This window comes from Lithobates pipiens, unplaced genomic scaffold (assembly GCF_037356315.1).
Source record: "Lithobates pipiens isolate NorthernLeopardFrog02 unplaced genomic scaffold, aLitPip1_a1.2 Scaffold_18, whole genome shotgun sequence".
Taxonomy (NCBI): domain Eukaryota; kingdom Metazoa; phylum Chordata; class Amphibia; order Anura; family Ranidae; genus Lithobates; species Lithobates pipiens.
This window is the reverse complement of record NW_027507758.1, coordinates 511,620,776-511,643,157: the sequence shown is the minus strand read 5'-3', so window position 1 is coordinate 511,643,157 and position 22,382 is coordinate 511,620,776. Positions and strand designations below refer to the sequence as shown.

The 22,382-nt window shown below is 40.9% G+C and overlaps 1 protein-coding gene across 1 annotated transcript in view; it reads left to right on the top strand.

Moving 5' to 3' along the window:
• EIPR1 (EARP complex and GARP complex interacting protein 1) overlaps window positions 1–22,382 on the top strand; it is a 364,672-nt gene that overhangs the window by 32,841 nt on the left and 309,449 nt on the right. The window contains exon 2 of the mRNA XM_077488730.1: window positions 19,960–20,043. Coding sequence (XP_077344856.1) covers window positions 19,960–20,043 — 84 coding nt within the window. The remainder of the gene's footprint in view (window positions 1–19,959; window positions 20,044–22,382) is intronic.

Here is a 22,382-nt window from a genome sequence, read left to right as displayed (position 1 = left end):
TGCATGCCGCGTTTAGACGCGTTTAGACGCGTTTGCGTTTAAACGCGTTTATAAAGATAACATCATGTAGACCCTCCCCAAGCTCTCAAAGCATTTTTTTTAACTATTTCTGCTATTTTGATCAGAGTGAGCAGCAGCAGCATAGAGAGCAGTTGTACACTTGCATTTGCCGTGTCACTTGCCACGGCACCTGCCACAAGTTGGGGATTGTCCACTTGCCACGTCACTTGCCACAAGTTGGGGATTGTCCACTTGCCACATCACCTGCCACGTCACCTGCCACAAATTGTGGATTGTCCACTTGCCACGTCACTTGCCACGTCACTTGCCACATCACCTGCCACGTCACTTGCCACGAGATGTGGATTGTCCACTTTCCACGTCATCTGCCATGCCACCTGCCACAAGCTGTGGATTGTCCACTTGCCACGTCACCAGCCACATCACCTGCCACAAGTTGTGGATTGTCCACTTGCCACGTGACTTGCCACATCACCTGCCACGTCACTTGCCACATCACCTGCCACAAGTTGTGGATTGTCTACTTGCCGCGTCACTTGCCACATCACCTGCCACGTCACTTGCCACGTCACCTGCCACAAGTTGTGGATTGTCCACTTGCCACGTCACCTGCCACGTCACTTGCCACGTCACCTGCCACAAGTTGTGGATTGTCCACTTGCCATGTCACTTGCCACAAGCTGTAGATTGTCCACGTGCCACATCACTTGCCACGTCACCTGCCACGTCACTTGCCACGTCACCTGCCACAAGTTTTGGATTGTCCACTTGCCACGTCACTTGCCACGTCAGCTGCCACGTCACTTGCCACGAGATGTGGATTGTCCACTTGCCACGTCACTTGCCACAAGCTGTGGATTGTCCACTTGCCACATCACTTGCCACGTCACCTGCCACGTCACTTGCCACGTCACCTGCCACAAGTTGTGGATTGTCCACTTGCCACGTCACTTGCCACAAGCTGTGGATTGTCCACTTGCCACATCACTTGCCACGTCACCTGCCATGTCACTTGCCACGTCACCTGCCACAAGTTGTGGATTGTCCACTTGCCACGTCACTTGCCACATCACCTGCCATGTCACTTGCCACGAGATGTGGATTGTCCACTTGCCATGTCACTTGCCACGTCACCTGCCACGTCACTTGCCACGTCAGCTGCCACGTCACTTACCACAAGATGTGGATTGTCCACTTGTCACATCACCTGCCACATCACTTGCCACATCACCTGCCACGTCACCTGCCACAAGTTGTGGATTGTCCACTTGCCACGTCACCTGACACAAGTTGTGGATTGTTCACTCGCCACGTCACTTGCCACATCCCCTGCCACAAGTGGATTGTCCACTTGCCACATCACTTGCCCCATCACCTGACACAAGTTGTGGATTGTCCACTCGCCACGTCACTTGCCACATCACCTGCCACAAGTGGATTGTCCACTTGCCACGTCACTTGCCACGTCCCCTGCCACAAGTGGATTGTCCACTTGCCACGTCACTTGCCACGTCACCTGCCACAAGTTATGGATTGTCCACTTGCCACGTCACATGCCAGTCACCTGCCACAAGTTGTTGATTTTCCACTTGCCACGTTACCTGCCAAGTCACTTGCCGCGTCACCTGCCAGGTCACTTGCCACGTCACCTGCCACAAGTTGTGGATTGTCCACTTTCCACGTCACTTGCCACTTCACCTGCCACGTCACTTGCCACAAGTTGTGGATTGTCCACTTGCCACATCACTTGCCACCTGCCATGTCACTTGCCACAAGTTGTGGATTGTCCACTTGCCACGTCACTTGCCACAAGTTGTGGATTGTCCACTTGCAATTGCAATTGTTTAAAATATTTTTCTAATGGTTTTTCATCATTTGCAATCATTTTTGAGATTTTTAATGTAAAAAAAAAGGTCACCTTTAAAAACGCATATAAACGCAAACGCGGCTAAACGCGGGTGCCGCGTTTAGCCGCGTTTAGCCGCGTTTTGCGTCTGAAACGCAGAAATTTTTGTTTCTGAACGCATTTTTTTGCTTCTGGAAAAACGAGATTAAACGCAACTGCATATAAACGGAAAAAAACTAGACTGTGTGCATGGACACATAGGATAACATTGAATGAGTTCAGGTGCAGTTGAAAAAACTGTCCAACTGCATCTGAACGCGCGTTTAACTGCGTCTCGTGTGCATGAGGCCTTACATGAAGTCTGACAAATTATCTTTATGCAACATTGTTGCAGCTCTTCTACCACTGCAACATAAATATCTGTTTGTAATCCAAAATCAAATAGTTTTTTTTTCAATATACATGCAGTTATAAATCTAAAAACTATGTACAAACTAGCAACCAACACTTGCATAGTATACTATTTTACTGGACCTGTGTGTCCACTCATAAGACATCCAGACAATAAGGTGACCTGTTTGAATCACGTTGGATATCCCAGGCTGTAAAAACCCAACAATCCAGAATCTATAGTTGTAGAGTTTGACAGTCTGCAGTTGGGGATATTACTTTGTATATGTGTTACTACACTGTATATTTTGCATATAATCCGTCACATTGAGTTCCATGAACAATTGTATCTGTCTACTGTGATATAGTTGGAGAGATACAAATACATAATGTTGTTTTTAATTCAGATATGTTCCTCTTTTAACCACTTGACCCCCAGAAGAGTTACCCCCTTCTTGACCAGGCAATTTTTTGCGATACGACACTGTTACTTTAATTGACGATTTTCTGGTCATGCAACACTGTACCCAAATAGAATTTTTGTCATTTTTTTTCCCCCCACAAATAGAGCTTTTTGTGGTATTTGATCACCATTGCATTTTTTATTTTTTTGTGCTTTAAACAAAAAAAGACAATTAGTAAAAAAATAATATTTTTTTTTTCTGTTCTAATACATATCCAATAAACAAATTGAACAAAATCAAAAGAAGTGTGATGAGTTTATTTGGCTCATTTGTGATGTCTCAAGCCTTTACTTGTCTATACCACATGACTTGGCTCAGGAGGCTATTTCTTATTGGTTGAAATACTCTACTGAAACGTTGTCTGATATACGTGAATTTATTTTGTAAGTGTTGGACTATTTATTGACTCACAATTATTTTCTATTCGACAGGGATTTCAATCTCCAGAGGTGTGGGGCGACGGGGGTAAAGTTTTCTCCCTTACTCGCCAACCTTTACATCGGTTGGTGGGAGAGGTCCCACATCTTTTGGAGATAGGGACCCCTTCAGAAGTCCCACACACAGACATATCCAGGACATGGGCTACGACTGTCACATTCCTTGTGTCAAGCCACTCCTGAACCAGAGATGTCAGAAGCATCTTACCTGGGCTAAGGAGAAAAAGGACTGGACTGTTGCTCAGTAGTCCAAGCCCTGTTTTCAGATAAAGGTAAATGTTGCATTTTATTTGGAAATCAAGGTCCCAGAGTGTGGCGGAAGAGTGGAGAGGCACAGAATCCAAGTTGCATGAGGTCCAGTGTGAAGTTTTCACAGTCGGTGATGATTTGGGGAGCCATGTCATCTGCTGGTGTTGGTCCAATGTGTTTTATCAAGTCCAAAGTCAGCACAGCCCTCTATCAGGAAATTCTAGAGCACTTCATGCTTCCCTCTGCTGATCAGCTTCATGGAGATGATGAGTTAAAGTGGTTGTAAACCCTTACAAACCACTTTGACCTACAGGTAAGCCTAGATTAAGGCTTACCTGTAGGTCCAAGCAATATCTCCTAAACCTATATGATTTAGGAGATATTTGCCCGAAAACGGGCACCGCTGTCTACGGCCCATGCGCCGTAGACAGCGGCGCGCAGGCGTACTGAGCGCGGCATTTCCAAAAATGGAGCTGCCGCGCGTGTCGACTCCTCCCGTGCGCATGCGCGGGTGTGACGTCATTGCGGCTTCGCCGAATGACAGCGGCGGAGCTGCGAGACGCCACCAGCAAGATGGATGCGGTGGACTACAGGGGACAGCGGCGACTTCGCTGGCTCCTGTGTCAGGTAAGTGACACATAATGGGCTACTATGCGATGCATAGTAGTCCATTATGCTTTGCCTTTGCAGGGAATGAAAGAGGAAGTAAACCCATCAGGGTTTACTTCCTCTTTAATTTTCCAGCAGGACTTGGCACCTGCCAAAAGTACCAATACCTGGTTTAATAATCCATGGTATCACTGTGCTTGATTGGCCAGCAAACTCGCCTGATCGAAACCCTATAGAGCAGCCTTTCTCAACCTTTTCAACACAGAGGAACCCTTGAAATATTTCTCCGGTCTCAGGGAACCCCTGCTAAATATGATTAATCTACAACTCATGATACATTTAGTGTGATGGTCAGTGGGAAGAATTACCTCCTTACAGATAGTTAAAAAGATCAATGATGTCAGTGGGAACTTATCTGAGGAACCCCTAGCAACCTCTGGAGGAACCCTAGGGTTCCATGGAACCCTGGTTGAGAATCGCTGCTATAGAGAATCTGTGGGATAATGTCAAGAGGAAGATGAGAGACACCAGACCCAGCAATGCAGACAAGTTGAAGGCTGCTAGCAAAGATACCTGGGCTTCCATAACACCTCTGCAGTGCCACAGGCTGATTGTCTCCATGCCACGCCACATTGATGCAGTAATTCATGCAAAAGGAGCCTCAACTAGGTATTGGGTGCACACTATCCTGTACATGGACATACTTTTCAGTAAGCCAACATTTCTCTATTAAAAATCTTTTTTTATTGGTCTTATGTAATATTCAATTTTCTGAGATACAGAATTTTGGGTTTTCACTAGCTGTAAGCCATAATCATCAAAATTAAAATAAAAAAATGCTTAAAATATATCACCCTGTGTGTAAAGAATCTATATAATATACAAGTTTCACTTTTTGAATTTATGAAATAACTTTTTTGATGATATTTTTAATTTTGACCTTGTATATACATGACTCCACACAGCGTGGCCCCCTATGGGGGCGGTCGGCAACTAGTTAAAGACTGTAAAAAGAAACAATAAAGTGACACCTTATTAAATATATTAATGTTGTAATGGTTGCCTTTTTTAAAGTCCCAGTAAGAGGTGGATTGAAATGTAGTGTATACATCAGGCATGGTGGCCACCACACCTTCAGTCATATGAACTTTCTTCTTTACATTACATTTTATTTTAAACTTTTATCCATCCCAAGTTGTGAAATAACGTACTGTCCTAATGAACCGCAGATTTAATCAGCTTTATAACTTGAGGGTGTTTGAATGGCAGCATCATAGCTGTCTAACTATAGTGAATTAAACATTAGCAGGTGTTAGGAGTATAGATCTGTAGTCCTCTACAAGGTGTTCTATGCCCAGCAGAACAACATCCATTCTGTGCACATCTAAATCATAAAAAGGAAGGCAAGCATCAGCACGCACATCTCCATATGTTGGTATGTAGGTGTTCTGAACAATGTGCCTTTGAGGGATATATAACTCTGCAGAGAACAGTTAACGTGGTAAAATAGTGTACCTGCCATAAACTTTCCTCTATCTGCAGACATTACTTCTCCTGGCTCTGTTCTGCCTGCATCAGCTAATTGGCAACCTTCAGTCAAAGGTTCTCTGGACGTTCCTGTAGTTTTCTGGGTTACAGAATGGCCAAATGAAGGGACAAGACTGGTAAAAAAAAAAAAGACTGAAATCCAATAAGATCTATAACAAAAAAAAAAGAAAGAAAAGGTCACATTAACACAGGCGGCAAGGGCCAAATTCAGATAACATTCATTTTTTATTACTGGTACTTGTATAGTACCATCAATTTACACAGAGCTTTACATATATATTATACATTAACATCAGTCCTTGCCCTCAAGGAGCGTACAATCTAAGGTCCCTAAGGCTTGGTTCACACTGCTTTGACGGCAAAGTCATACGAATTTGTCTGCGACTTTGCCATGCGACTTCTTACAGACTTGATCCGACTTGGAGCCTGTACAAGGGCTGAAATTGCACCCAAGTCAAGCCAATTTAGTGCAGGAACCTTTTGTAAAGTCAGAGAGACTTGTGTAGCATCAGTTAAGATGGCTCTTGTATGGAAACATTGAATTTGACGTGGCATGCGACTTTACCCCCTTCATGACCAGGCCATTTTTTGCTATTTGGCACTGTGCCACTTTAACTGACAATTGAGTGGTCGTGCGACGTGGCTTCCAAACAAATTGATGTCCTTTTTTTTCCCCACAAATAGAGCTTTCTTTTGGTGGTATGTGATCACCTCTGTGGTTTTTATTTTTTGCACTATAAACAAAAAAAGCGCCAATTTTGAAAAAAACGCAATATTTTTTAACTTTTTGCTATAATATCCCCCAAAAATATATAAAAAAAACAAACGCAATAAGCGTATATTTATTGGTTTGCGCAAAAGTTATAGCGTCTACAAAATAGGGGATAGATTTATGGCATTTTTATTTATTTATTTTTTTTTTTACTAGTAATGGCGGCAATCAGCTTTTTTTTTTTTTTTTATCGTGACTGCGACATTATGGCGGACACATCGGACAATTTTGACACATTTTTGGGACCATTGGCATTTATACAGCGATCAGTGTGATTTAAAATTGCATTGATTACTGTAAAAATGTCACTGGCAGTGAAGGGGTTAACACTAGGGGGCAGGGGAGGGGTTAATATGTATCCTATTTTGTGTTCTAACTTGAGGGGGGATGGGACTGTGCAAGGAAACTAACAGACCGCTGTCCACGATCTGCCTGCTCAAAGAAACAGAAACTGTGTGTTTACACACAAAGCTGCCGGTTCTCCGTGTGCCCCGAGACCGCCGGGCACTCGCATCGGTGAGCGAAAGGGCAGCGCGCACCACCCAGTGGCCGTTTATGCTACCGACGTAGCATAACAGCGATTCGCACAGCTGAGCCATGCTGCCACAGTACAACTGCTGCGGCTGGCCAGAATGCAGTTAACTGACAAATGCGCGGTCATGCCATGCTGTATTGAAACCACATTTATATCATTTTGGTTCACACAAATAGAGCTTTCTTTTGGTGGTACTTTGATCACCATTTGGGTTTTTTATTTTTTATTATATAAACAAACAAACAAACAAAAAAAACAGACAGACAATTTTGATTGTGTTTCACTTTTTGCTATAAAACATATCCCATAAAACAAATCTCTTATTAAATTTTGACTAAAATGTATTCTACTGCATGTCTTTGGTAAAAAAAATAAAAATAAAACAAAATCCCAAATAAGTGTATATTTATAATTATAAGTGTATAATTATATTTATAATATACTGGAATTTTTATTTATCTTTTTATACTAGTAGAGGCAGTAATCACGGACGGAGGGCAATCTGACATTGAGGGGAACTAGCTGCCACGAACATCACCAGTACCATCATTACTGTGATTAGTGATAATGATATGCACTGTCACTGTACTAATGACACTGGGCAGGAAAGGGTTAACATCTAGGACAATCAAGGGGTAAATATGTGCCTAACCAGAGTAACTGTGCTGCTTTTACTGGGCATCTAGTTGTTTTCATTCTCTGCTTAGCAGGGAATAAAAAAGCAATAAGATATACTGTCACTGAACACAGCTCTGTGTTGTTTATAATCACAGAGCTGTCTTCAGGGAAGATCAGAACCGATCACGGAGTGCCAGGCAGTCAAACATTGACCAGAACCCGGTGATTAGCATGTGCCATGATGTATCACAACCGGGCAGGCACACGCGCCCCCTACCTAGCAAGTACAATCATGTGTGTATATATAAGTGATTATGTGCAGCTGGCTCACACCACACACACACACTTGTGTTCATAAGTTTACATACCCTGGTAGAATTTGATTTCTTGCCCATTAGGAGAAAATGAATGATAACACAAACTTTTCTTTCACTCATGGTTAGTTTGGCTGAATCCATTTATTATCAATCAACTGTGGTTACTCTTTTTAAATCATAATGAGAACAGGATCCACCCAAATGACTCTGATCAAAAGTTTACTTACCCTGGTGATTTTGGCCTGATAACATGCACACACGTTGACACAAAGAGGTTTGAATGGCTATTAAAGGTAACCATCCTCACCTGTGATCTGTTTACTTGTAATTATTGTGGGTATAAAAGGTCAATGGGTTTCTGGACTCCTGACAGACCCTTGCATCTTTCATCCAGTGCTGCGCTGACATTTCTAGATTCAGAGTCATGGGGAAAGTAAAAGAATTGTCAAAGGATCTGTGGGAAAAGGTAGTTTAACTGTATAAAACAGCAAAGGAATATAAAAGATATCCAAGGAATTAATAATAATAATAAAATCGTAATAAATGAATACATGTAAAATAAATACAAAAATAACTAAATAACATCAATAAAATGAATGATTAATATGTAACGATAAATGATCCCGAATACCTTAAAAATATACAATTTTTATGAATAATACTAATAATAATAAAATATCAAACACCCAAACCTGAACAAAAAAAAATAAGTATTTATTTAGGGTTAGGGTGTTTATTATTATTATTTTATTTCTTTTAAGGGTTAGGGGTTAATTCTTTGTTGCTTAGTAAAATTAATTTGATAAATTATTACTATTTATGATTTTTATTTGTGTATTTATTTTATATTTAATTATTGTAGTGATACTCCTCTTTTAACGATTTGCCTGTTTAACAACCACTCAGACCAGCTCTCCCCACCCCTATGATGCGATATACATCATTATATTGTACAGTACAGAATTTTAATTTGTATTATGCAAATTAAAACGTTATTGAGCTGGAGTTTTGTGTTTTAAAACTTTTTTTTTTTATTACAGTACAGTTACAGTAGTTAATGCTTAAAATATTATTTGTCTATTATTTATTGGCTCCTCGTTTAACAACAAATTTGTTTAACGAGCTGGTCGTTGGAGCAGAACCTGGTCATTAATTGAGGAGTACCAGTAGTAGTAACACCCTAACCAAAAAAATAAATGGGTTAATCCTAGCCTTAAGAGCCGGTTCACACAGGGGCGACTCAGATCCGACTTCAGGTCGCCCCTTGTCGCCTCAGGTCGGACAGCATGTAAAAATCAATGTAAGTGAATGAGAGCTGTCCTAATGCACGCTACTGAAGTCGCTCCAATTTCAGAAATGGTTCCTGTACTACTTTAATCCGACTTGAAGGCGACTGGTACCCATTGATTTCAATGGAGGTCGCCTTCAAGTCGGATCTCCGTCTATACGGAGGCGACTCTGACAGAATTATCAGCTCTCAAGAGGGAACTTTTTTTCATAAATTTGGCGTGGGTTCCCCCTCCTAGAGCATACCAGGCCCTTAGGTCTGGAATGGATTCTAAGGGGAACCCCCTACTCCGAAAAAAACGGCGTGGCGGTCCCCCCCAGATCCATACCAGACCCTTATCCGAGCACGTTACCCAGCCGGCCAGGAAAGGGGGTGGGGATGAGCAAGCGCCCCCACTCCTGAGCCATACCAGGCCGCGTGCCCTCAACATGGGGGGGTGCCTTGGGGAAGGGGGGGCCGCGCTGCCCCCCCACCCCAAAGCACCTTGTCCCCATGTTGATGAGGACAAGGGCCTCTTCCCGACAACCCTGGTCGTTGGTTGTCAGGGTATGCGGGCGGGGTGCTTATCGGAATCTGGGAGCCCCCTTTAATAAGGGGGCCCCCAGATCCTGGCCCCCCACCCTATGTGAATGAGTATGGGGTACAATGTACCCCTACCCATTCACCTGTGAAAAAATGTACAAAAAACGCAACACACAAGGGTTAAAATAGTTTATTGCACAGCTCCGGGGGTCTTCCGTCTTCGGGGGTCTTCTCTCCGGACTCCTCCGCTATCTTCTGCTAGCTCTTTTACTAGCAGAGGAGCCCGGCTTTCTTCTTCGCCGCCGCCCTCTTCTTCTGACTTCGGGGGTCTTGTCCTCCCTCTTCGGTTCTTCTTGCCGGGCCACCGCGCCTTCTTCTAGCTCTTTTACAAGCGGTCTTCTGTCACCGCTGTCGCCGTCTTCTGGTCTTCTCTTCAGATGTTGCCTCGTCGCTGCCTCAGCTCACAATGGCAGGGACGCGGCGCGCAACGACTTATATAGGGACATCACTGGATGATGTCCCTGCCCATTATGATGTCACAGTCCCAGAGGATGCTGGGACTGTGACATCATAATGGGCGGGGACATCATCCGGTGATGTCCCTATATAAGTTGCCGCGTCCCTGCCATTGTGAGCGGAGGCAGCGACGAGGCAACATCTGAAGAGAAGAACAGAAGACAGCGCCGACAGAAGACCGAAGAGGGGGGACAAGACCCCCGAAGTTGGAAGAAGAGGGCGGCGGCGAAGAAGAAAGCCGGGCTCCTCCGCTAGCAAAAGAGCTAGCAGAAGATAGCGGAAGAGTCCGGTGAGAAGACCCCCGGAGCTGTGCAATAAACGATTTTAACCCTTGTGTGTTGTTTTTTTTTTTTTTTTTACAGGTGAATGGGTAGGGGTACATTGTACCCCATACTCATTCACATAGGGTGGGGGGCCAGGATCTGGGGGCCCCCTTATTAAAGGGGGCTCCCGGTTTCCGATAAGGCCCCGCCCGCAGACCCCGACAACCAATGGCCAGGGTTGTCGGGAAGAGGCCCTTGTCCTCATCAACATGGGGACAAGGTGCTTTGGGGTGGGGGGGGGTCGCTTGCTCGTCCCCACCCCCTTTCCTGGCCAGCCGGGTAGCGTGCTCAAATAAGGGTCTGGTATGGATCTGGGGGGGACCCCACGCCATTTTTTTTCAGCGTAGGGGGTTCCCCTTAGAATCCATACCAGACCTAAGGGCCTGGTATGCTCTCGGAGGGGGAACCCATGCCATTTTTTTTTTTTAATTTGGCGTGGAGTTCCCCCTTCAGAGCTGATAATTCTGTCAGAGTCGCCTCCGTATAGACGGAGATCCGATTTGGAGGTGACCTCCATTGAAATCAATGGGTACCAGTCGCCTACAAGTCGGATTAAAGTAGTACAGGAACCTTTTCTGAAGTCGGAGCGACTTCAGTAGCGTGCATTAAGATGGCTCTCATTCACTTACATTGATTTTTACATGTTGTCCGACCTAAGGCGACTAAGGGCGACCTGAAGTCGGATCTGAGTCGCCCCTGTGTAAACCGGCTCTTAATTGAATCTTTATGTTCTTTGTGTATTCTTCCAGATCTGTGGGACACGTTGCCTCTATGCAGGAGCTTCCTGTAATACAGACCAGAAACGGTAGGACTGGTCTTGTATCCCTCCTGTAGTCTTGTGCAGGCAGTCTGTAGGGGGCGGGGCCTGCTGAGCCTCGGCTTCCTGCAAAGACTGTCTGCTGCACAATGATGTCACTGATGATGTCACTGCTACTTTACAGTATAATAGCTGGTTTTGTATTTGGTGGTTTATATCCTTTGTGGCTAATGAGGAATATACGTTTTTGTTCTTGAAGTTCAGCGCTAACGCGTGGTATTGGACTGAAACCGGTATTTTTAGTTCCCTTGGAAACAATAGTACTCAAAAATAATAGCAATCCTTACATGTGTGGTCAGTATTGAGTCAGAAATCGTTTTGGCTCTAGATGTTGTGAATTGGTCCCGGGTTATTATTGAATAGTAGTGGAGTCTCTTTTGTTGTGCGTCATCGCTCACCGTACCCTTGTGTGTTTCTGCTGTCATTGCGATCCTCTCGGCTTCACCCGTTGTTGGTGTCTGGGGCTAACAATGGACTTCATCTTGATCTGTGCGCTAGCAATTCTATAGAATGGAGATGTGGCTATAGAAGAAGGTACAAAGGCTGCTGGTTAGATGGAATGAATAGAATAGGAGCGTGCTGTGAAATAGAGATATGTATACATTGATGTGGCAGAATCTCATTAGGAACGTATATATTCAGTTTGCCTGGCGTGATGGCATTCTCTATTCCCAGGCTCGCACTGACGCTTTTTACCTTGCTCTCTGCGGCTGTGTCAGCGTGTGGCACCGGGCTTTGCATGTTAATATTCTGCTGGCGTTTGCTCTTAGCGTGTCATAGTTTTGACATGCGGTCTTACACTGTGCAGTAGGATTGTAGGCTGCTCCCCAAAGCTTCAAGTCTGATACCACTTATGTGTCTCAGTAGGGTTCAGACAGCTTTTGTTTTTGTGATCAGAGGCTTATGTACAAGGAGTGGGAGGGAGAAAAAGTGTGAAGCTTTGACAAGCAGTGCTGAGAGACAGTCTGTGCTACCTCCCTTCTTCCCTTTCTTGCTATTTTTTCCTTTGAGTCTCTGGGGTCTGCCAGTTGCAAGCCCACAGATTCTATTCCACGGCACATCCAAAGGTTCTTTCAGTTCTCTTTTTGCGTCGTCTTTTTATTTGTGACCTCTCTATCAACTGCAATGGTCGGAACATCATGACTGTATTCCCAGATAACTTCCCTGTCTTATTGATGACTGCAATGGCCGTGGTTAATCAAGGTCAAGTGCTTCTGCTCTATCTGTTCAGCTGATGTTAAATATAAATTTCAGAATTATTTGCAGGAGCGTGGTATGATGAGCAACATTTTCATGATTTGGGTTGATGATCATGGTAAAAGGTGTATGATACAATGACCCCCTTCTAAGGCTGGATAGGTCCTAGAAACCAGTGGAGCCTAACATTTTTGTTCAATGGTTTTTTGTTAGAAATAGAAAATAAACATATCCATAGCAAAATAAAAGAGAACGATGTACAAATACATTGGAGACATTCAATAAAATGAAATCTGCAAAATGCAACCATATGGTTTTAATAAGAAAGTATGACTATATAAGCATGTATAATTCCGCACTAAGATACAGATACAAAACCTTTAACAAACCTCAATACACAATGTGCAGCGCTATCGTGAAAACATGAAACAATAATCAATATAAGAAAAAAAAAAATATATATATATATATATATATATATATATATGTATAATGTGTGTATATATATATATATATATATATATATATATATATATATATATATATATATATATATATATATATATATATATGAGATCGATATAATCTCTACCTATCTCTTCTATTGATTATTGTATTATTAATTAGTGTGTGTGTGTGTGTGTATATATAATATATATATATATATATATATATATATATATATATATATATATATATATAAATAATACCAATCTGTCTTATCCAAAAAAATCAAAGGTCAAATTTACAAGTCCATATGAGTCCGTTTATGCGTTTCCAAACTCCAAGAAATTCATTAGAACTAACTCCAGAAAGAATATCCCAGGCATCCAGAAGAGATAAGAGTGAGATTGGGTGCCTACTGGAATAAGATGGCTATCAAACTAATGAAATACCAACAGCACTTTAGGGATAACCTCCAAACAGATGCACAATGAATGATGGGATAGCACTATAACCACCGGCTTCACTCCCATTCATAAGAAACACGTAAAATACTAATACTCATAGTGCAGTATATCCTTACATTTTTCAAGATGGGAAAAGGCAGTAACATTTAATATAAAATAAACTGGCTTTGAAATGCCATTACTGCAGCTTCTGGAATCATCCACGATATTTTCGTTCCCGCTGGCAGCCACTGTGTATGGTGACATCATGCTACACTTCCCAACGTTTCATCATACATTTGACATCAAGGGTATGGCACCAATTTATATATATATATATATATATATATATATATATATATATATATATATATATATATATATAAATTGGTGCCATACCCTTCATGATATATATATGTATGTATATGCTGTATATCATGTATTGTTTCACATTTTTTTGATAATGCTGCACATTATGTATTGAAGAAGGTATGACTACCATACATTTGGTGGTATAAGGCAACATTGTAGTAGTTTGTATACCATATTAAATAATTCAATACAAACAGGATCAGAAGAAAAGGAAGCTGGACAGAGGAAAGATGTGAAGAGCTGGTAAGGACACAAGAGTTATTGAATGAGCTTCAGCACTCTAGGTGTTGAGGATCCATTTCCTTAGCTATCCTAAAGAGTAGTAGGCACCAATATATGAAGAGGCGTAACCAGTAGCAAATAGAAAGTGTGGGTAACCATTGGATGAAAAAGAGCATTCCAGTGCATTTAGGATATTGAAACCGAGGAGACCATTGTTGCTTGAATATTCCCTGAGTAAGGTGGGCTTTGGGGAATGTGAAGTCAAGATTTGCGTGATCATTAAGAATTTGAACAGCTGCGATTCTTGTTTCCATTTACTAGCTACTGATAATATGGCAGCTATGAAAAAATGGGTAACAAAGGTATGATAGTCAGTAGGCCAATTATCAATGGCTACTCTCAATAGGGCTAGCGTTGGGTCTGGACCAGTCATGTTTAGTAATAGGAGTGACTAAGACCAAAAATATTTCTAAAAGTCTATAAAGGGTAACTCCGCTTTTGTGGGGGGGGGGGCTGGGGGGTGGAGTAGCAAATCCAGAAAAAATAATATAGCGCATATGATTGCTACACTAATCATTTTGCAATTGAATGTTATTAAAAATTGCCTTTCCTTTTCAATCTGCAGCCAACGTAATTTTCTGAGAATACATTGCAATATGGCTACCTGGAGTTTTAGTGGCCACTCCCCAGAAACATAACTTCCTGCTTGTGTGATTGGCTCACCAATTTTCCCAGAAGTCTTTCTAAGATACAAGTGAGATTTCAGGCATCCTTTGCAATAAAAATTAAATTCTTTGAGATACTTTCAATAGGAACACGTCTAAAGGGATGCAGGCCCAGCAGATTTCCTCATTAGTGCTCTGCAGCTGCACACCTGACAGTTAATTATGAAACCACTCCCATTAGACCTACTCAGAACAGAGGCACAGATAAACACACATGGATTTCATCAGAATAAAAATGGTAGAAATCTGCAACAAAGCTTGTTCTTATCCTTGCGATGTACATAGATCACCCAGGGGGAATGTTTTTTTTCTCAACAAAAGTAGAGTTACTCTTTAGGTTTTGGAAGGTGCCAACATATGGGTTAGTGTCCCTGTTATTCCACAATTCCTCCAACAGATTGGAGAGTGGTTAGGGAAGATAGTTGCCAATCTACTAGGGGTATATTACCATTTATGAAGGATCTTTTGGACCGATTCCCAATGAGACATACATTTGGACATCTTGATTGGCTTCCTAATTGTAAAAATTGGAAAAATTTAGACCAGTTTCCCAGGATTCTATATCTATATCTTTAGGGCCTTTTCTATAGTTTGCAGAATATATTTGGTGGTATTTGATCACCTCTGTGATTTTTTTTTTTCTTTTTTGCGCTATAATTGAAAAAAAAAAAGATAGACAATTTTGGAAAAAATAAAAAATAATTGTTTTACTATAAAACATATAAAATAAAAAAAATGTAAAAACTCGAATTTCTTTATCAGCATAGGCCAATATTACTTCTGCTACATATTTTTGGTAAAAAAAAATCCCAATAAGCGTATATTGATTGGTTTGCACAAAATTTATAGCAGCTACAAACTCGGGGCCATTTTGAATGATTTTTTTTTTTTTTGTGGTAATGGAGGCGTTCAGCGATGAGTTTTATTAAAAAAAAAAAATTTTGGCTTGCGACATTGCAGGTAGGCAAATAAGACACTTAACTGACCCTTGAAACTTTTTGGGGACCAGTGACATTAATAAAGTGATCAGTGCTAAAAAATATGCACTGTAACTATACTAATGTCACTGGCAGGGAAGGGGTTAACATCAGGGGCGATCAAAGGGTTAAGTGTGCTCCTAGGGAAACAGAAACACAAGATCTCCATCTTCCTCTTCACAGAGCAGCAGGCTGCCTTGTTTATATAGGCAGACCGCCATTGTACCTTTCTTGTGAATAGGCCGGTGGCCCCCGAACCTGCTGATTGGCTCCTGCTATGTCCAATCACAGCGGAAGCAGTTCGCCAGCGGTGCACGCTCCAGACCCACTGCATGAAATCCCGTATTTGTACTTGATTTTGCGCAGGAGGGCCGCTGTACATCTGCGTGTGGCGGTCCTCAAGTGGTTAATTTACTATCGATTACACTTCATATACTAGTATAAAAAAAGATAAATAGAAATCCCAGTATATAACCCATAGTTTGGATTATTTTTTTTTTTTAACCAAAAACTTGTAGAAGAATAATATTGGCCTAAATTTATGAAGAAATAAGATTTTAATTTTTTTTTTTTTAATTGGATATGTTTTATGGTAGAAAGTTGTGTATAATAGATTCACTTGTTTCAGAAAGAGCATTGACTGCATAGGCACCGCAAAATACAACGTGAGCGTAGCCGAAGGGGGACACCAAGCACTGCCATGTTTAATGCAAAAACATCACTCTCTTCCAATCTTCCTCTCTTCCAATCTTCTTTCATTAAATGATATACACAGCTCTGGCAGATACATGTTATGTTGACAATACATACAAAATTGGAAGGAGGTGTTGGGGGCTGGTGACTGTATTTAATTAAAACAAAAAAGTACACTACAAAGGGAAACATTTAAATTGGAAGCAATTCTCCAGGGAACATAGAAAATACTGCATTTCATGATTTGTTTTTTGTTTTTTTTTTCTTTACAAAAATTATATAATTTTACAAATAACTTCAGTAACGTAGAATTTCTTTCTTCTGTGTTGGTGCCAAATTGTATATATTTACATGAAACGGAAATTAAAATGGGGTTAATCAGTTTTAACAGAACCTTTCCAACTGCAGGCAATTAAGAATTTCCTATTGCATTATATTTTCGGAAAATGCTGTGTATGGGGAATACTCCAGTAGAAATGATTTGTGTTTACTTTTGCACAGAGCAATTGAAGATCAGCTTCTAGCAGTGCAGCGTGTTCATAATTATAAAAGGTCAGACGTGATTGGATGCTCTGGATTTTTGCAGATATATCAAAATGACTAAAGCGAGGACTGTCTGGGTTGCATTAAAGCAGGGCAGTCAGATGTAAATGTAAGTCTGCTCTAGTAAATAATATTTCTAAAGGCCCATACACACGATCAGACTTTTTGACAATAAACATACAAATTAGCTGTTTTAAGGCAACATCCGTGTGTACACTCCATCGGACAAACTTTTTCAGTTTTCATCGGACAAAAGTTCATTCTGCAAACAGACAAACTTTTCAGCAACAAAAGTCCGATGGAGCAAAGTCCGATCGTGTGTACAGAAAACCATCGGACTTTAGTACAAAGTACAAACACACATTCTCAGAACCAACGCAAAAGATCAGAAAACAATACAGAAGTTGACCAAAGGGTGGCGGTAAAGAGCAGAAAAACCACATGATTTGGTGAAAGTTGGCTGAAAAAGTTCTGCCTTGTGTATGCAATACAAGTTCACGGCCAACGCCCTTTGAAAAGAAATCCACGTAAAAGTTTGTTTGAAGTCCAATCGCGTGTAGGAGACTTAACAAGTAGTACTGGTTATGTTCTGTCCTCCTGCTCTAACCAAACTAGTGATTTTACCAACAGTGGTGGACGGTACACTCCATGTTGGTCAAGCATTGCCCGGTAAAGCAGCCTTGTTACCAATATCAAAATAATGATAAAATGATCATAAAAGAATAATTTACAACCCAATTCCAAAAATAGTTTGGACACTGTAAAATCGACATGAAAGCAGAATGCAATGATTTGCACATCTCAGTAAAAAACAGAATACCTATCAAAAGTTGAAACTGAGAAAATGTATCTTTCTCTAAGAAATAAATAGATAATTTGAAATGGATGGCAGCAACACGTCTCAAAAAAGTTGGCACAGGGCAATGTAAAGCTGACAAAGTAAGTCGTACTAACATTGAATAGCTAGCGGAACATTGGCAACGGGTTAATAACATTGTGTATAAAAAGAGCATCTTAGAGAGTCAGAGTGTCTCAGAAGTAAGGATGGGCAGAGGTTCATCAATCTGTAAAAAGCTGCGTCTAAAAATTGTCAAACAATTTAAAGGATAAGTTCACCTTTGGGAACATGTTACATGGTCCACCCATTTTTAGGTTCCCACTGTTGCAGCTGCTTGCCGATCACCTCTCTCTCTTTGACAGCAGTATGGGGAGAAGTTCCCGGTACAAGCTGTCACCTTTTGGAAAGTATGTAGCTGTGCAGGGCTTTGTCCACACAGCTGCATCATTCACTCAGAGTTCTGAACTACAAGTACTGAAATCCTGAGTGCTCGGGTTGTCAACTGAGTCTTCCCCTCAGTGTGAAACTACCTGGCCATAAGATTTAAATAAATACTTCTAAAAAGGATGCAGACCCTGCCGCTTTTCTCAGAACACTGAGAGTGAACCAGTCCCTACCATTCAGAGTCCGTGGAGGATATTGTGAAACTGCTATTTTGTCAGAGTAACAAAAGGTAGGAATCTGCTACCACGTTTGTTAAAATCCCTGAAATGTACATCATCCTGAGTTTATTTTTTTTTTTGTTTTCAACAAAGTTGGAGTTACTTATTAAAGTTATACTAAAGTCTTGTTTTTTTTCTATAAAAAAATAGCATGTACTTAGCTGCTCTGTGTCGTGGTTGTGCACAGAGCAGCACCGTGTATCCATTCAGACATGGAGCTGCTGTTTAGCCCTACCCTCTCTCTCCTCATCAGCGAACTGACTTCAACTGGCAGCAGCGGGAGCTAATGGCACCGCCGCTATGTCTCAGCCAATAGGAGAATCGTCCCGTACGGCCGAGACACTTGTGGACATTGCTGACAAAGATGGGGCTTAGGTAAGTATTAGGGGGGCTGCTGCACACAGAAGGCTTTTTTATCTTAATATATTAAATGCATTAAGAAAAACCTACCTTTTTTAGAACCACTTTAAATATTTCAAAGCATTATAACTAAGAACTAATTACATTTGTTGCTCCCGACTTGAAACTTGTCTGATTACTTGTCTTTGCACATCATTATTCTTGTATCATAAGCTTGCATACATATCAAATTTATGCAATAGAATTTACTTAACCAGTTCCCTACCAGAATATAGTAATATGACGCTGGCAGGAACATTCCCTCCCTCTGGGTGGACATTATATGACGCCCACCCGGGGAATAGCAAAATGTATTTTGGGGTGTAATTCTTGCTATGTACATGCTATGTGTTATAAATATTGTATAAATGGACAACTTTGTGTTAAGAAATAAGTTTTCATTTACTTTCCACATTTTCCAAAAACTTGTGGAAAAAAATGGCATGTTCAAATGACTTATAATACCTCATAAAATTATTCGTTGGAGTGTTTTCTTTCCAAAATGGGGTCATTTTGTGGGCTTTCCACTGCCCTGGTGCTCCAGGACCTTCAAAAGTGTGATAGGTCATCAGGAAATTAGATGTTTAATTTATGCTCCTAGAACAACTTAAAAAAACTTACCATGCCTCTTACTAAATACCTTGGACTGTCTAATTTCCAAAAAGGGGTAATTTGTACTGTCCTGACATGTCAGGGCCTCAAGAAATAGGCTGTCAGTGCATCAGGTGTGATCAATTTTTAATTATTGGCACCATATTTGTACACTCTAACTTTCGCACTAAATAATATCCACTAATTTGAATTTTTACCAAAGATCTGTAGCAGTATAAATTGTGCTCCAAATTTTATGATCAAACATTTTTTATTTGCAAAATGTTATAATCGAAACTAAAAAAATGTTTTCACTTTTTTTTGCAAAAAATAAAAAAACTGAGTGGTGATTAAATGCCACCAAAAGAAACATCTAGTTGTGTGAAAAAAATGATAAAACTTTTGTTTGGATACAGTGTTGCATGACTGAATAATTGTCATTCAAAATGTGAGAGCGCTAAAAGCTGAAAATTGGTCTGGGTGGGAAGGGGGTTAAAGTCCACTGTATTGAAGTGGTTAAAACTGGTTTTCATGGTAGGTCAGTTTTTGTGTTTTAATGCACATTTTGTTTCATTTAGGCCCGAGCCCTCTCAGCTCAAACAGCAGAAACAGATGCCATCAGATTTTTGGTTGGAACGCAGTCTCTAAAATATGACAACCAGGTAAGTGGAGCCTTTTTTGCTGTTTTAAGACAAGTATTTATTATTTATTTATTTTTTCCCCCAGAATTATACGTACCTATGTGGATACGGCATCGGTCCCCCCATCAGCTCTAATGCTGGCCATATACACGGAATTTCTTCTGTTTGCAGACTGAACGATTATTCGTCAGTCAAAAGCAAATTTTCCATTAACTGATAGAATAAACTAATTTACATGATTGTTTCCATGATCATAGTGATCGTTCGATAACAATTAAAACATATATAAATTCTACAAGATAGAATATTCTTTTTGTTTAGATTATAACATTCATGTATACGCTTTAGTTGAAACGGTAAATGATTGTGCTTCGGATTCATTGACATTAGCCGGGCCCACAGTCGAAAATCGTTGATAAAGTTGGGTCCACTAACGGCACAAATGTCAAACGATCTTTCCAAAAATTACCAGTTTCTGACTTATTTCTATGCGTGTATGGCCATCATAAGGCTGGGAACACCCGTCGCTCACTGTGAAGGGGCGCCAACAAGATCTCGGCAGCTCTCTGAGAGGCTGTGCCGGTCCAGGTATGAGGGCGGATCCCAACTTAATTGTCACAATCTTGCCTTAGCCTGGACCAGCTCTGTGACGTCAGCTGACAGCGGGCTTTAGCCCTGCTGTCTGCTGAAAATGGGTCACAGGAGTGCAGAACAAACTGCACTCCTTTGATCCACAGAAGTACAGCCAAATTAGCTTTTCGTATAACGTAGTGCAGTACAGTGTATAGATCTATTCGCATTAGTCCTCGAAAAGAGCTCACAACCTTATGTTCCTCTATAATGCATAAATAAGATGTTCCTACAGCTTGGGAGGAAGCCAGTTTTACGACCAGTTTTTTTTGATTTTGAGAGGATGTTGAAACGTAAAAGAATAAATAAAAAAAATGCAGAGATGAGAAGAAAATATCGAAGTGCAGATGGTGTCCTAGGTGGAGTTTAAACTTGGAGTTACAGTGCAAGAGTGTAAACCATTTATCATATTTCTCATGAAACATTAGGATTGAACTTTTTTGAAAGTTTTTGAAACAATAGTGATGTGTAATAGCTGCTATTGCAAGCTGTCTTGTAGGTTAGATTTCAATAGCAACTTGAGATTTTAACACTCGGAAACAATAGTCCCCAATAGTAACAACGACAGCAATACAATCAGACAGATTTTAAGCTTTACACATTCTATCCAAAGCTAAAATAAATGTTTGCTTAACATAAGGTTCAAAGCAAGTGTTAGTATATGCTTTTTTTTGTGTAGAGATGCTTTAGGGATGTTAGTGATCAGCTGACTGTTACCACGAATATGAGGCCAGCATTGGAGTATTAGAGACTTCAGGTTAGTGGTGGGCACTATAAGGGCTCATTCACAGGGGCAAATACACCCACTATGTTTAGATACATATTTTCTGCATGAAAAAGAGGTTCTTGCTGGCAGAGCTACAAGATCCTGAGTAAAATGCACCTTTATGCACATACGTGCGTAAGATCTGCAGATCTACATGGGTAAAAATTTAACTGTGTCCTGCTTTTTTTTTTTGTGCTCAGCTAAATGCAACACACATTTTTATATGTAGATGCAGCTTTGTGTATAGGCTTATTGATTACTATAGTGCTGCATTTACAGTATCTCATAAAAGTGAGTACACCCCTCACATTTTTGTAAATATTTTGTGACAACACTGAAGAAATGACACTTTACTACAATGTAAAGTAGTGAGTGTGCAGCTTGTTTAAATTTTCTGTCCCCTCAAAACAAAACTCAACACACAGCCATTAATGTCTAAACCGCTGGCAACAAAGTGAGTACACCCCTAAGTGAAAATGTCCAAATTGGACCCAATTAGCCATTTTCCCTCCGGAGGGAATGCTACAGATGAGAAAAAACAGTTAGAACAAGACAGAGTTTGTGGTCCCCTGTATTAATTGCCTTGTTAACACTTTCCCCTCCTTCCCAAAAGGAGTGTAGTATTACTTATTAAACTTCTTAACAGGCTTACCAAAAGCCGGGCCTACCAAAGGCCACTTATAAGGCCTGGTTCATCTCCCTTAATTAAATTTAAGAGACTAAGGTTTTATCAGAGCTGAGGCAAGAAAACAATTTGTCAAGATGAGACAAAAAGGAACCTTACTGCAGGTGATCACCTTATCTCAGCAAGTGCCTCTATTTGAAGGGTTTTTAAAGGTACATGACAGAGCAGCCAATGGTAAATACTACAGACTACCGAAAAACCCCGGTACCGGGAGACACTTTCAAATGAACGCAAGATACACAAAGTGAGTTCAAAGAAAATGCCTACTTTATTGGGTGT